The sequence below is a fragment of the Loxodonta africana genome, chromosome 14 (assembly GCF_030014295.1).
Source record: "Loxodonta africana isolate mLoxAfr1 chromosome 14, mLoxAfr1.hap2, whole genome shotgun sequence".
NCBI classification, from domain to species: domain Eukaryota; kingdom Metazoa; phylum Chordata; class Mammalia; order Proboscidea; family Elephantidae; genus Loxodonta; species Loxodonta africana.
Window position 1 is genome coordinate 83,159,948 of NC_087355.1, and position 16,995 is coordinate 83,176,942.

General features: G+C 45.2%; 1 protein-coding gene across 6 annotated transcripts in view; it reads right to left on the bottom strand.

Moving 5' to 3' along the window:
* Positions 1-16,995, bottom strand: part of ZFAT (zinc finger and AT-hook domain containing) — a 223,437-nt gene that overhangs the window by 67,912 nt on the left and 138,530 nt on the right. For all 6 annotated transcript variants that reach the window (XR_002785258.2, XM_023546031.2, XM_010588560.3 and 3 more), the window contains one exon: positions 16,679-16,767. Coding sequence is in view for 5 of the 6 variants with exons in the window: in XM_023546031.2 (XP_023401799.2) it covers positions 16,679-16,767 (89 nt within the window). In the remaining variant the exon portion in view is untranslated. The remainder of the gene's footprint in view (positions 1-16,678; positions 16,768-16,995) is intronic.

Genomic DNA, 16,995 nt, shown 5'->3' on the forward strand with positions numbered 1-16,995 from the left:
ACCAAAACCAAACTCACTGCCGTTGAGTAGAGTCCGACTCCCAGTGACAGAGTAGAACTGCCCCCTGGGGTTTCCAAGGCTGTAAATCTTTACATCTTTCTCCCACAGCGTGGCTGGTAGCTTTGAACTACTGACCTCTTGGTTAGCAGCTGAGCACTTAACCACTGAGCCACCAGGGTTTCTTGCTACCTACCAGCCCCCTCCAAACACTGCAGGTCAGACAGAAGTAGCACGCTGCAGTACTGAAGAGCTGTATTTCCACAGATTTCCAAAGACAAACCACAAACAGATTATGTACCATCCCTTTTACAGGAAGGCATTTCCGTCCACTGTGAGCTGTGAGGTTCCTTGAACATACTACGCTAATGAAGCAAGGCTTACTGTGCCCGAGTAAGGGAACGTGCACTTCCAGATTCTCGGTCTGCTCTTAGCTCCTGACAGGTGGCTGAGCCTTTTCTGGTGATTGTCCCTGCACCCGCCCAGGGCCTGACTCACAGCAGCTGGTCAGTAACTTATGGGAAATTCAGAGAATCACGTGAGCCTTGAGTCCACAGCTCAGTTACCTCAGGACACAGCACCTCACTTTCAAAGAAAGTGCTAAGACACATTTTATCACATTTTCACCTCACTATTTTTATGCCCCTCACTGGGGGCAGTGGTGGCTCAGTGGTGGAATTCTCACCTTCCATGCAGGAGACTCAGGTTCGATTCTCAGCCAATGCACCTCACGTGCAGCCACCAGCCCTGTGGCAGTGGTGTTGTGTGTTGCTAAGATGCTGAACAGGCTTCAGCGGAGCCTCCAAAGTAAGATGGACAGGGAAGAAAGGACTGGTGATCTACTTACGAAAATCAGCCAACGAAAACCCCGTGGATCACAATGATCCAATTGACATCCAGTAATCAGGGCGGTGCGGACCAGACAGTGTTTCACTGCTTTGTGCCTAGACTCTATTTTTTTTTTAATTGTGCTTTAAGTGAAAGGTTACAAATCAAGTAGTCTCTCATACAAAAAATTATATATACCTTGCTATATTCTCCTATTTGCTCTCCCCCCAATGAGAGAGCACACTCCTTCTCTCCGCCCTGTATTCCCGTGTCCATTCAGCCAGCTTCTGACCCCCTCTGCCTTCTCACCTCCCCTCTAGACAGGAGCTGCCCACACAGTCTCATGTGTCTGCTTGAGCCAAGAAGCTCACTCCTCACCAGAATCATTTTCTATCTTACAGGACAGTCCAATCCCTATCTGAAGAGTTGTGTGCCTGGACTCTTTAAATGCTTAACTAAAGGTCAGCACGAGTCAGGGCTGACTCAGTGGCAGCAAACGGCAACAGAATACACCCCTCACTACCACAAGGCAGGGGAGGCATTGAGAGGCAAAGCAAGTTGTCCAGTCATCTGACAGCCAAGTGAAGAGGAACCGAGAGATCGATAATGGAAGGTCTACTGAATTCCACGCCCTGTGGCTGACGGGGCCTAAAAAGAGCTGGAGTCCCACCTCCAACTATCCAGAAGTCTTTCATCATGAATCTATTTCACTGAAGTTCGATAGAATCCATTCATTTACCCATCAGCTCTGTTAATGAATGTGTGCCGAGTATTGTCTAGGTGCAGAGAAGAGAACAAAAGCTACAACAGTGTCCCCACCAGAGCTGACATTCTAGTACCATAGACAAGCAATTACATAATTCCTCAGATGCCATTGAACACCATGCAAAAAAATAAAGGTGGGGTGGGGGAGTGACTCAGGGGAAGGAGGGAAGATGGTGACTCTTCTGGATTGGGGAGGGGACAGGGAGGCCTCTCTGGTAGGTGGCATGTGACTGAGAGCTGCAGGAGGGGAGGGAAAGCCATGCAGATCTCTGGGAAGAGGGTACTGCTGTTGAGGAAGGGCAGGAACATGCACCGTCAGGGAGGGGCCTGCGTAGGAGCACAGGGTGCAGGGGGAGAGTGTGGGGACTGGGGGCTGGGATGAGCCAGGGCCAGGGAGAGCAGCGCTTAAACCATTTGCAGGATTTGGGCTTTGAGTGTGATCGGAAGTCACTGGAGTACCAGATATATGGGCAAACCTCGTTTTACTGCGCTTTGCTTTACTGTGCTTCACAGATACTGTGTTTTACAAATTGAAGGTTTGTGGCAACCCCGTGTCACTCAAGTCTATCAGTGACATTTTTCCAATAGCATATGCTCACTTCGTGTCTCTGTGTCACGTTTTAGTAATTCTCACAATATTTCAATTTTTTCACTATTAGTGTATCTGTTTTGGAGATCTGTGATGACTGATCTTTGCTGTTACTACTGTAATTGTTTTGGGGGTGCCATGAACCGTGCCTGCGTAAGATGGCAAACTAAATAAATGTTGTGTGTTCTGGCTGCTCCACTGACTGGCTATTCCCTATCTCTCTCCCTCTCCCTGGGCCTCCCTATTCCCTGAGACACAACAATATTGAAACTAGGCCAATTAATAACCCTACAATGGCCTCTAAGTGTTCAAGTGAAAGGAAGAGTCGCACATCTCTCACTTTAAATCAAAAGCTAGAAATGATTAAGCTTAGTAAGGAAGGCATGTCAAAAGCCAGGACAGGCCAAAAGCTAGGCCTTTTGCACCAAACAGTTAGCCAAGCTGCGAATGCAAAGAAAAAGTTCTTGAAGGAAATTAAAAGTGCTATTCCAGTGAACAAACAAATGATAAGAAAGCAAAACAGTCTTATTACTGATATAAAGTTTTAGTGGTCTCAATAGGGGATGAAACCAGCCACAACATTCCCTTAAGCCAAAGCCTAATCCACAGCAAGGCCCTCACTCTCTTCAATTCTATGAAGGCTGAGAGAGGTAAGGAAGCTGCAGAAGAAAAGTTTGAAGCCGGCAGAGGTTGGTTCATGAGGTTTAAGGAAAGAAGCTGTCTCCACAACATAAAAGTGCAAGGGAAAGCAGGAAGTGCTGATGTGGAGGCTGCAGCAATTGTCCAGAAGATCTACCTAAGATAATTGAACAGCCTTATACTGGAAGAAGACGCCAGCTAGGACTTTCATAGCTAGAGAGGAGACATCAGTGTCCGGCTTCAAAGCTTCAAAGGGCAGGCTGGCTCTCTTGTTAGGGGCTAATAATCCAGCTGGTGACTTTAAGTTGAAGCCAATGCTCATTTACCACTCTGAAAATCCTAGGGCCCTTCAGAATTGTGCTGAATCTACTCTGCCTGTAAATGGAACAACAAAGCCTGGATGACAGCACATCTGTTTACAACATGGTTTACAAAATATTTTAAGCCCACTTTTGAGACCCACTGCTCAGAAAAAAAGATTGCTTTCAAAATATTTTTGCTCATTGACAATGCACCTGGTCACCAAAGGGCTCTGATGGAGATTTACAAGGAGATTAATGTTGTTTTCACGCCTGCTAACACACCACCCATTCTGTAGCCCATAGATCAAGGAGTAATTTCAACTTTCAAGTCTTAATATTTAAGAAATGCATTTCATAAGGCTATAGCTGCCATAGACAGTGATTCCTCTGATGGATCTGAGCCAAGTAAATTGATAACTTGCTGGAAAGGATTCACCGTTCTAGACCCATTAAGAACATTACTGATTCATGGCAGGAGGTCAAAATATCAGCATTAACAGGAGTTTGGAAGAAGTTGATTCCAACCCTCATGGATGACTTTGAGGGGCTCAAGACTTCTGTAGAGGAAGTAACTGCAGATGTGGTGGAAACAGCAAGAGAACTAGAATTAGAAGTGAAGCCTGAAGATGGGACTGAATTGCTGCAATCTCATGATAAAATTTTAACGGAGAAGAAGTTGCTCCTTAGGGATGAGCAAAGAAAGTGGTTTCTTGAGATAGAATCTACTCCTGGCGAAGATGCTAAGAACATTGTTGAAATGACAACAAAGGATTTAGAATATTCCATAAACTTAGTTGACAGAGCAGTGGCAGGGTTTGAGAGGACTGACTTCAACTTTGAAAGAAGTTCTACCGTGGGTAAAATGCTATCAAACAGCATCACATGCTACAGGTAAATCTTTATGAAAGGAAGAGTCAGTCAATGGAGCAAACATCATTGTTGTCTTATTTTAAGAAGTTGCCACAGCCACCCCATCCTTCAGCAACCATCACCCTGATCAGTCATCAGCCTTCAACACTGAGGCCAGACTCTGCACCAGCAAAAAGATTATGACTCGTTGAAGGCTCAGATGATATTTAGCATTTTTTAGCAATAAAATATTTTTAAACTAAAGTATGCACATTGTTTTTCAGACATAATGCTACTGCCCACTTAACGGACTACAGTATAGTATGAACGTAACTTTTATATGCACTGGGAAACAAAAACATTCATGTGACTTTGTTTTACTGCAGTGGTCTGGAACTGAGCCCACAATATCTCTGAGGTATGCCTCTACGGAGGAGTTCCTTATGCTATTTTTTCCCCTTTTATGTTCTCTGATAGCCAGTATTTCCCAAAGTCAGTTTTACAAATCTAAGTGCTGGGAGGCACTTTGGAAAATTAAAACAAAAGAAGGTTTCGTGGTCAAATAGGTTTGGAAATTACTGCACACTGTATCTGTCTTAGTTATCTAGTGCTGCTATAACAGAAATAGCGCAAGTGGATGGCTTTAACATAGAAGAAATTTATTTCCTCACAGTCTAGTAGGCTAGAAGTTCAAATTCAGGGTGTCAGCTCCAGGGGAAGGCTTTCTCTCTGTTGGCTCTGGAGGAAGGTATTCGTCATCAATCTTTCCCTGAACAAGGAGCTTCTTCACACAGGAACCCCAGGTCAACTGCTGCCTTGACATCTCTGAGCCTCACAGGGCCCCAGAAGCCTAAATGTGCACTTTCCTGCTCTCGCCAGATACGTGCTCTTGCCAGATAAGGCCCCCACCCCAGTGAGAAAGACTCCCCACCCGCTAGTTTCCCTATCAGCTAGACCAAGTCCTCAACCTAATGGGTTTCAGTTCCTTGTTGGCCCATGGAATTATTCAAACAAGCGGATCACATCTTCCTGCCGGAACGAGGGTCACCCCACCCTCTTTTTACTACAAAGCCTGTCTCCCACTATACCTGCTGGTTCACTCTGCTCCCAACTGCAACAATTCCCATGTGGCCCTGCCTGGTATGTGTGTCTTCTTCCCCCCACTGTGAGTGTATGTGACTAATTAACTGCTTCCAATCTCATCTGTTCAGCGTTGAGTCTTGTACTGTTTAGAAGGGTGTGCTGTTCATCCTCCTCCAACGATGGGGTTAATAGAAGGTGATCATAACAGCAGGTCAACCACCAAAGAATGCATTTGCACTCCTAAACAGGAAAGTAAGCCGAGTAAAAAAAAAAAAAAATCTACATATTCATAAGAAAAAGGACTAAGATTGCAAATTATTAACACAGACAGTGATGCTTATAAGGGAATATTTGTATCTGGATACCGCCTGTCTCACCTCCACCTCTAGCCTCAGCTCAGCAGAAAATATGAAGTACAAACTCATACAGCAAGGTAGGATACTGGTAAGCTGCCTCCCAAGATGCCATATATACAAATAACCTAAAGATGCACAGTCACAGGAGACGGAGAAGGGAGAAAGAAAATGAAGAGGCAGAAGCAAGGAGATATAAAGAAACACACACTAAAAAGGAAAAAGGCCCACATAACAAGGAGCACAAGGAGCCCTGGTACCACAGTGGTTAAGCACTTGGCTGCTTACTGCAGTTCAAACCCACCAACCACTCTGTGGAAGAAAGAAATGGCAGTCTGCTTCCGTAAAGATTACAGCCTTGGAAATCCTGTGGGGCACTTCTACTCTGTCCTACAGGATCACCACGAGTCAGGATCAGCTTGACGGCAGTGGGTACCAGGGAGCACCAAGAGGGAATCACACTTTCACAGACTCACGTTCCCAATGTTTAGCCTTTAAAGATGTTTTTACTAAAGTCTTCCACACAACACTGGGTGCTCACAGGCTATCACCATGCGTGTCATTCCCTTCTCCTTGTCCCACTGGCCATGCACAATGCAGACAGGCTATTTCTACCACGGGACTCCTGCATGGTATAAACTGTTAACATGCTTGTCTGCTAGCTGAAAGGTTGGTGGTTCAAGTCCACCTAGAGGCACCTTGGAAGAAAAGTCTGGTGATCTACCTCCAAAAAAAAGCAGGCTTTGAAAACTCTGTGGAGCACAGTTCTACTGTGACACGCATGGGGTCACCATTGGAGTTGACTTGATAGCAATGGATTTTGATGTACACCAACTGTGCCTACGATCTCGGCCTTCCTGGAACCCAGTCACCTTGCACCACCCCCATCCAGAGAGTACACCCACCCACTCCCTGGCTTGTGACTTTGTATTTATTTATTTCCCTGAACTCCCCAGGATTTATAAATGGGAGAATACAGGGCTGGGTTGTGTTCAGGGTCAACCACAACAGGGACAACATCAAGCCTGGGATGGAAGACCCAGACAGAAAAAAGCCAGGTCTTCCTATCTCTTAGCAAGCACAAAGCTATTCCTGTTTTTAAAATAAGACCAGAGACAAATTAAGCAATTTAAAAGAATAAATGTTTTGAGACCCAGAGGTACCACAAGGTCAAAACTGACTTGCGTGGAGGCAATTATCTCATCACAATAAGTAACAGTAAATCAATCCGTACTAATTGCTTTTTGTGCAAAAGCTTAGAGGACTCTTTAGCGCTCTCTGATTATTGATCTTTTTTGTAATCGCTTGTGCTACCAAAAATTCAATATTTCCAGAGAATATACTGCTCGCTATTAGACAGACAGATTTTAATTTAGCATAAAGCAATCCAATTTCTGTTTTTTCCTTTCCCGATGTGCTTAGAAATCTACAATACAATGAAGCAGAAGATGGCACTAAGAGGCTTTCAGCAAAGATGATTTCAGTTCAAAACAATCTAATAAATGGCCTTTCCTGGCCCCCTCCTCCACCAGGCCCCCTCCTTCTCCCTACATGCAAACACGTCCGGTAATCCCCAATTCTCCACTGTGGGGCAGATTCAACGCTGAAAAGCAAAGCCAACAACAGAAACAGAAGCCCCACACTTCGCTCCCTACCGTCTCTGTCCCCTGGTTCAGCAATTCCCATGGATCTTGGGGAACGCTCTGCTTGCTAGGTTTACACTCAGTCAGCATTTTGCTTAAAGACTTTGCTTGAGTTTTGATAATTAAACGTATAACTTCAGGCTTATGTAATCAAGGCAGCAAAGAGAAAAATGACAAAACCCAAAACCCACTGCCATTGAGTCAATGCCCACTTATAGCGGCCCTATCCGACAGTGCAGGACAGCCCCACAGAGTTTCCTAGACTGTAATCTTTATGGGAGCAGCTGTCACATCTTTCTCCCACGGAGCAGCCGGTGGGTTTGAAGTGCAGATCTTTCAGTTTGCACCTGAGTGCTTTAACCATTGTGCTTCCAAGGGGAGTACAAAATGTCCCTTTGCTTTGCATGAAAAAATGTAGACTACTGGATAGAGAGCAGCTTTGTCCAAAAGGGACACGGATCAAAATCCCAGGTCCCCCACTTCCTAATGGTGTTACTCTTGAGCATGCTACTTAACTGTGAGACAGAGCCCCACAGCGCTGTATTCTTTACATGGCTTCCTCTCCTACCGTGTTGTATTACAAAATCCTTCCCTTTGCTGGGCTCCCCCCACCTCAGCTTTGCATTTGAATCCTGCTTTTGCTTGGACGTTATAGGTAAACCCTATTGTGCCTGTGTACTATGATTAAGAGTGTTGCTGACATCCCTTGTATGAACTCCCTCCTTGTAAAATCCTTTAAAAGTAACTTACCTGCCGGCCCTTGGCAAGCAGTCTTGGCAGCAGGAGCTCCCACTGACTCCATTTCCTTGTACAATGAAATAAAGGCGCCTTTCCTGTTCTCCTACCTCGGTCTCTCGTTTTTTGGCCGATGAGTCATGCCCAGTAGGAACCTGGGGTTTCCACCCGGTAACAACTGGACTCTGGACCTCAGCCTCCTCATCGGTAAAATGTGGCTATTAATACCTACCTCATAGGGTTTTGTGATTGCTACCTAAGGTTAACACAGGTAGCACACCTGCTGTAGTGGCTAGCACGTAGCTGTTATAAAAGGGACCAGCTCACTTGTCTTCTTTATTCTGGTTCTAGATATGTGACTGGAAACCGTGGTGGGATAGTGGTTAAGTGCTACAGCTGCTAACCAGAGGGTCGGCAGTTCAAATACCCCAGGCGCTCCTTGGAAACTCTATGGGGGCAGTTCTACTCTGTCCTATACGGTCACTATGAGTCAGAATCAACTCGACAGCACTAGGTTTGGTTTTTTTTTTTTGGTTAGACATGTGACTAAACGTTCAACCCTGTGGTGGAATCTTCTGGTGGAAAGAGAAATCCATCTCAATAACAGGAAGAGTTGTAGGACGAATGAAACCATAAGGCCATAAGCGATGCCACATGACTCAGCACTCTGAGGGGCACTAACAATCTCAGACTAAGAATTAAGTTAACCTGTGTACAAATGTGTGGCATCCAATCAATCCTGTTTATTTAACACCATCTCCTCACTTTTACTCACTTGCTAAGTTTAGAGTAAAAATTCAGAGTAAATTACTTACACAGCCACATCTTTGGCTGACATCACCAATTATAGATTGAATTATGTCCCCCAAAACTTTATGTTGAAGTCCTAACCCCTGAACCTGTAAATATGACCCTATTTGAAAATATGGGTTTTCTTTTGTTACGTTAATGAGGTCATGCCAGAGTAGGGTAAGTCCTAAACCTAATCACTTCTGAGTTGTGTCTCATAAAAAAACAGCAGAATAGACACACACAGCAGGAAGAGAGACGTCACCTGGAGATACATCTACAAGCAGCCCAGGAGCCCAGGGAACACCAAGAAACGCCTGGGGCTATATAGACAGGAGGAAACAAGATCTTCCTCAACAGCAACCACAGAGAAAGCCTAACCCTACTGACGCCCTGAATTAGGTCTCCTAGCCTCCAGGACTGTGAGAAAAATAAATCTCTGTTCTTTTTTTTTTTTTTTTTTAAAGCCACCTACTTGCGGTATTTCTGTTACAACCACACTAGGGCACTAAGACATCACCTTGCACCACTTTTGTTCAGTGTAGCACCTCAGCCCCTCACGCATCCTGTATGCTCAAACGCCTGGCGTCTTCTGTACAGATAACTGGTTTTAGCTTCACATGGGCACATTATGAAGACCTTTCAGACCCATTTCATTACCAGGAATGCATGAGAGATTGCACTAAGGTCCTTCGATCTGTGGGTATCATTCAACCAGAGAACTTTCAATCTACAGATTTCACGGGCTAGGATAAGATTCACCCAACTAAAACATGATTTTTTAAAAAATGATAGAGTTGGGATAATTAGTTGGTCTTCCGGGTTCCACAGAGTTTTTGTACATAACTTTCTGGTGGTACTTCACATATCTTGCTGTCATGTTTATGCACATACTGCTCTCCCCGGGCTTGTGAGCCTAATCCCCCGTCTCCAGTATAGAACCTGGTACACAAGGTGCACAGAAAAGGTGTGGTACATGTGACATCTTAGTACTTCATTTGTACTTGGGCTGTCTCTTAAATTTCTAAATGTTAAATTATGGTGTCCTGTACTCCGCACAGAAGATTTAGCAACTGTTCGTCTGTCAATAACAAAAGCAGTGATTGAAATCTTCCTGTCATGGATTGAATTGTATCCCCCCCACAAATATCTGTCATCTTGGCTTGGTCATGATTCCTTGTATGATATGATTTCCTTACATGTTGTAAATCCTATCACTATGATGTAATAAATGTAATAAATGGATTAGCAACAATTACACTGTTGAGGTCTACAAGATTAGATAGTGTCTTAAGCCAATCTCTTCTGAGATATAAAAGAGAGAAGCAAGCAGAGAGACAGGGGGACCTCAGACCACCAAGAAAGCAGTGCCGGGAGCAGAGAGTGTCCTTTGGAGCTGAGGTTCCTGCGCTGAGATGCTTTCAGATCAAGGGACGACTGACACATCACAAGGACCTTCCTCCAGAGCTGACAGAGACAGAAAGCTGTCCCCTGGAGCTGGCACCCTGGGTTCAGACTTCTAGCCTACCGGACTGTGAGAGGATAAACTTCTCTTTGTTAAAGCCATCCGCTTGTGGTATTTCTGTCAGAGCAGCACTAGATGACCAAGACAGTTCCTGATTCCTCACTAAGTTTTGTAAAAATAATTTAGTCGTGCAAATTTTAAATCGACAACAGGCAATAGGTTTCTTCAGGGTTCATGATACGAATTTTTGAGGATTCAATTTTTTTAAACACATACTGAACTTAAAGAGTATCATTTCAAGGTGACAGTGTGACTGGTTCCACTGCTGAAAGAACAACTCAGCTACAAATAACAGGTTTACGGCCAAAAGAGAGACGGCCAGCCCTCGCCTTCTGAAAGCCAGGGGCAGAAGAATGATCAGAGCTATTCGAACACCAGCCGAGGGGGCTACCTTGCTTCAGGAATGAAGAATTTGAAAGCAAGAAAAAGTCACACAGAGCGTGACATTTTCCAAAATGCACAAATTCTGAAAACTGCTGACTTCAGGCTGGTTTTTTTTTTTTTTTGCAGGCTTGCACTTTCACACCCCAAAGTCTTGACTTGTTTCCCATAAATCAGGGACCTCTTGGTACACTTGGAGTCTGCCTGATTCTCAGGTGCTACTATAACAGAAATACCACAAGCAGGTGGTTTTAACAGACAGAAATTTATTTTCTCACAGTTTAGGAGACTAGGAGTCCGAATTCAGGGCTCCAACTCTAGGGGAAGACTTTCTTTGTTGGCACTGAGAGAAGGTCCTTGTCTCTGAGCTTCTGCTCCTGGGCGATCACCATATGGCTTGGCATTGCTCTTCCCCCATCGCTGGTTTCTTGCTTCATCTGCTCCCTTTATATCCCAAAAAAGACTGACTCAAGACACACCCTACACTAATACTGCCTCATCAACATAACAAAGAAAACCCATTCCCAAATGGGACTATACCCACAGGTATAAGACAAAAAACCAAATCCACTGTCGCTGAGTGAATTTTGACTCATAGTGACCCTATAGCACAGAGTAGAGCTGTCCCATAAGGTTTCCAAGGCTATAAATAGGGGTTAGGATTTATAATGCATATTTTGGGAAGACACAATTCAATCCATAGCACAGCCTCACAGGGGAAGATACAGTGCAAACTCCTTCCAGCACTGGTGCCTGGTGGCACGTCTTAGTGTGATGCAAAAATCGGATAGGAAGATGTGATAAAGGGAGAACGGTGTGCAGAAGGAAGGCAGGGCTAGGCCCTTTTAGAGGGAAGCCAGGCTCTGTGGAATCCCGGGCAACAGGTCCATCAGGGAAGGCAGTGCGTGCAGGAGGGACAGTCACTGTGGTAGGAGGATGAGAATTTATTACGAACCCTGCATGGAAGATGCCCCTGATCAGGGGACTTAGGTGAGGATGACCCACTGAGCAAACACAACATACCCAGGCGCCAAGAGCCCCACAACAAACGCATGATAAAGAGGAAGAGACCGTACAGTTTTGATAGTCTTGAGACAAAATGAGAAAGGAAGAAACTGAGATGGAGTTGGTGTCAAAGTAATATTTAAGAACTATGTGCCAAGCTCTCTTTTCACTTACTTAATACTCACAAGTCCCCCAAGAGGGAGCCACTCCCTTCCTCCTTGGGCTGCAATAGGTTTCAGAGGCTAGGTGGTTTGCCCCAGGTCTCACAGGTAATAATAGCAAGGCTGCATTCTAAAATAGTCTGAGGGAAAGCCAAGATGTGGGATGTCAAAAAAGGCAGGGCTTGTGCCAGACAGAATCTCAATGGAATTACAAAATGCAATTTGTCATTATCTTGACAGCATGCTGCCAGGGATGAGAAACAGTTACATTCTGCTTGGACACCGGGTGATTTCCAAAATAGCATTTTGTATTTAGTTTTCCTGCTTTTTACTTAAATTTACTGAATAGCTACAACATTCAATTCACCTGGTCCAAAAGTTATACACAGGGAAAAGTCTCTCTCCCAGACCTGCGCTCCCACCCACCAGCTCCAGCCCCCACCTGCCCTGGAACAGGTAATGCTTCTGGGTTTCTTTTGTGTGTATTCTTCCAGGGGCTTTAAAGTAAAAATAAGTAAATACAAATATATCTTTGCCCTTTTTTATCCCAACGGCAGCATACTACGGGCCCCTGGTGGCATAGTGGTTACGAGCTCACTGCTAACCAAAAGATGGGCAGTTTGAATCCACTAGCCGATCCCTGGAAACCCTATGGGGCAGTTCTACTCTGTCCTGCAGGGTCGCTATGAGTCAGAATCAATTCGACAGCCAGGGATTTTGGCAGTATGCTCTGCTCTGCTCTAAATCTTCCTTTTTGCACCACATACTGTATCTTACACAGCCTTCCAGAGAAGTGAGCAGACAGGTTCCTTAATCTTTTATAGCCACACAGCATCTGTTGTTTGGATGCACTGTCACGTATTTAATTCTTACCCTATTCATGGGAGTCCCTGGGTAGTGCAAAGGGTTAATGCACTTAGCTGTGCGCTGAAGAGCTGGAGGCTCGAGTCCACCCAGAAGCTCCTCGGAAGAAAGCCCTGGCCATCTGCTTCTGAGAACTCAGCCACTGAAAACCCTGTGGAGTACGGTTCCACTCTGACACGCTGGAGTCGCCATGAGTCAGAGTCAGCTCCACACTAACTGGCTCACCCTACTCACGGGTGTTTCCCTCGCTTACAACGAATAACCTACCTCTGCCCGCCCTTGCGTCTGCAGGCTACACCCCACCCAGTGGCAATGCTGCGTCAAAAAGAATATGCATTTGCACTTTAGTGAGATTCTGCCAAACTGCCCACCTTGTGGGCCGCAGCCATTAACACTCCCACCGGCAACGCGCAGGCGTGGCCGTTTTCTCACAGCTTCCCCAAGGGAGTGGCTATCAGACGTTTGAATATTTACTAATCTGATCAATGAAAACTGGCATCTTAGTGTGGTTTTATTTGATTTTTTTTTCTATTACCAATGAAGGCGGGCATCTTATTGTACACCCCAGAGCCACTCCCCTCTCTGTGGCCTGTTCTGTTTATATCCTCTCCCTGAATTTCAAATGGGCTGCTGGTGGCAGTTTATTTTTAATATAAGATCATCATTCACAAAAATAAATATTAAAAAGCATGAAAAGGAAAATAATTCCAGCTGTTTGATCATTTTTTCTTGGATTTTTAAAAAATATATCTTGAAGTGCCATTCTCAGCTTTCAGTATCTAACAAGTTCACAAAGATAGAAAAATCTAGGGTAGTCTACTAGAATCCATAGGTGAATCCAGCAAGCACACAATGTGAGGAGCGAGTCAGAGCAGCCAGAATCAGCTAAAATGGCACATCTGTAGACCCATTTTGTAAGGGGTTCTGATGCAAGCCCCGATGCGTCTTTCCTCTGACATTTTCTCTCTCTGTCTCATCAGCACCTCCCACCTCAACCTCAATGCCTCTGACGACAAAGGGGAAAACAGCACAACTGCTCCTTTCAGAATCTGTCATTACAATTCAATATTTCTTAGGTTATATAACTCCCAGGGAGCCCCTGGGTGGTGCAAACGGTGAGCGTGCTCGGCAGCTAACGGAAAGGTTGGTGGTTCAAGTCCACCCAGAGTCACCAGTGAAGAAAGCCCTGGCGATCCACTTCTGGAAACTCTTCGGGGCACATCTGTACCGTGGCACCCACAAGGGCGTCAGGAGTCCGTACCAACTCAATGGCAAGTGGCAGTAATGAATCCCAGTGAATACGGACATATAACAAACTATGCACGTGATGATTTATGTAAGGTTGGCAAAAGAATCCCCTCTTTAAATGAGTGTCTCTTTTAAACGAAAAGGTCAACTTTATTTAAAAAGAAAGTCACTTTTGATTCACGGGCAAGGATATTGCTGCTGAATCAACCAGCCCTGCTTTCTTCTCAGTCATGATTCTAATATCGCCAACTGTAATAGAGAAAACTTCTCCATTACATAACAGAGCTACGGGTCAGCGTGCGTCTACAAGACAAAGAAAAATCTACAAGGTGATTCCTACTTATCAATCACACTGCCTTACATAACGGTGTGTGGGCTACTTACTTGCAAGGAAACAAGCCGTTGACCAGATGACTGAAGGAGCAAGCCTATTTGTGCTTAGAGACTCCTGGCTCACCGCTGCTTTCTCTTGGCCAAGCACCCCCTCTGGTACTTTCAGTGGACAGTGTCAGCTCTACCCCGGAATGCATTTTAACTGCAGCTGCAACAACACCTAACATTGTCACTATCTGTGACTTCTCAATGCAGCGATAGGCCTCACTGGGGGTGCTCCAGCCCTTTAGGCTCTAGGATGGCATGGGAATGCTTTCAACACAAAGATGTCCATTATAGAGTTATTTATAATAGCAAAACCTGGGAAAGACTGAGCTATCTAATCACGCAGGGAATGGTTAATTAACCATGATACAGACATCCTTCAGCAGCCATTAAAAAAAACGTTTATGAGTACATTTTCATGGAACAGGAAAATGCCCATGAAATGATTATAAATAAAAAGAGCAAGATTTATAATTGCAGCTAGACTCTCCAGCTCTGCCTCTGCCTGGGAGGTTATCCTGTCTAGCTCTGAAGTAAAATATTCTTAGCAAACCATCTGGCCGCTCTCCGAAGCCACATTCTTCAATAAAGCTGTCTCAGCAATAAAGCTGATGCTTTCAATCTCCATCAAAAAAGTTGGCATTTACAGTATGATATCAAGTATGTAAAAACGATAATATCACATCAACACATTCTCCAAGGTAAGGGATCAAAAAGCACTCAGCAAATCTTACGGAGTGAACACATATTACTTTTATCTTAAAAATACACAATACAGGAGTTTGTCCTTATTCCAGTGTTTCCTGACACACACATATATATACCCACACACACACATATGGAGCCCTGGCAGCAAAGTGATTAAAGCAATCGACAACTAACCAAAAGATCCACAGTTCAAAACTACCAGCAGCTCCGCGGGAGAAAGATGTGGCGGTCTGCTTCTGTAGTGATTTACAGCCTTGGAAACTCTACGGGGTCACTATCAGTTGGAACTGACTTGATAGAAAAAAAAAAGTTTTTTTTTTTTTTTTCGACTTGATAGCGGTGGGTTATTTATAGAGAGAGAGAGAGACAGAGAAAGAGATCTGGAAAAGCAAATTAGCTTCATCTTGCAAACGACAAGAGATGAGTAGTATTGGCTTGAGGATTTTCAGGCCCCAGTAGGCTCAGTAAAAACACAAGCCTTGATTTCTTAGTAATGTTTGCCACTGGTATGAAGGGAGGTGTGGGGTGTGCAGGCTACGTATATTCTGACCTTGATGAAAACTTTCTGACACAGAGTAGATGTGAAGGGAAGAAAAAAAAAAAAGTGAGGGGAATGTGGTAGGCAGAATAACAGTCCCCCAAATATGTCCAAGTCCTAGCCCCAGAAACTGTAAATATGCTACTGTACATGGGTAAGGGAAATGAAGACTGCAGATGGAATTACAGTCACTAATCAGATGACCTTAAGACGGAGACATCATCCTGGGGTAGCCAAGTGGGCCCAAGGTAATCACAAAATCAGCTGCAGTTAAGGCTACTCCCACTCTTGACAACCTCGTGTGTGCAGAGTAGAACTGTGCTCCAGAAAATTCTCCAGGCTGTGACTTTTCAGAAGCAGATTGCCAGGCCTTTCTTCCGAGGCACCTCTGGGTAGGTTTTAACCATCAACTTTTTGGCTAGTAGTCTAGCCTTTAACCATTTGGGTCTTTAAAAGTGGAAGAGGGAGACAGAAAAGTAGAGTCAGAGACAGAGATATAAGAAGACATGCTCTGCTGCTGGCTTTGTGGATGGAGGAAAGGGCCACGAGCTGAAAGGTGAGTTCTTTCCACATTCTACCATCAGGGATTTAGAGCTGGACACAACGTCAACAAACATTTTAGGGCGAAATGTTTGCAAATCTTGATGATTCTACTTCTCGTGTGTATACGCCGGCATTAGAGTCAGCATCGATTTCCAGGGCCAAGCTTACCCAAGTACTGAGCAGAATATTTCAGAAAACAAATTCACTGGACACAGTTCTTGCTGTCAATACCTGCACCCTAAGCGGTGGCAAAGCAGATCTGACCACCTGCACTGAAGAAACACTGATGAGAGGCATTTAAGGCACACCACGAGTCACCATCTCCTGAGCCCCTGCTATGTGAGGGGTGCCGGGCTGGGCACCCATGAACACTCTCTCCAGCTCTTACAGCAGTCCGCCAGGTGGGCATCTCCACACCTGTCATGTTGAGTGATTTCCCTGAGACAATCCAGGATCTGAAAGCGCGCACGTGTATCCCTAAAGCCTATAACTCTTTCCTCTACATCGCTCTGGTTTTCCTGCAAACAGCCTGCCTTTTCCCAGGCCGACATCCTCACACACACTGTTTCTTGCCTTGGTTTCCAAAGTGCAGAGAACATGCTACGTATCTGAAGGGAGCGAGCATAAAGGGTACCATCCAAGGAGACCAGAAAATGAAGATAACGCCCAAGGTGATAAAAGGATGCTCCTCTGCCTTCGTTGTGGAGAGCGATGCCCTCTGCCCAAGCACCCATCTGCCTGCCAGACCCCCATACCTTGAAGGAGGCGTGCTGTTCCATGTGCCGCAGCAGCTGTGGCTTCTGGGCCGCCGTGTAGTCACACACCGTGCACTTGAACTGCTTCCCTGCAAAGAAGGGGAGCACCAGGTGAGCACAGCCGGCTGACAGTCCCTACGTGTGACCTCAGAGCAAGGCACGGAGCTGGGCACACAGAGACGTCCCTGCCATCTGGGAGTCCAGAATCTAGAAGAAACTAGCAGAAACATGCACAAACACACACAGCCTGTCCACTCAAGAGCAGAGCCCAAAGTGGTGGGAACGGAAAGGAGCTTGATCGTGGAGAGGCCAGCCTG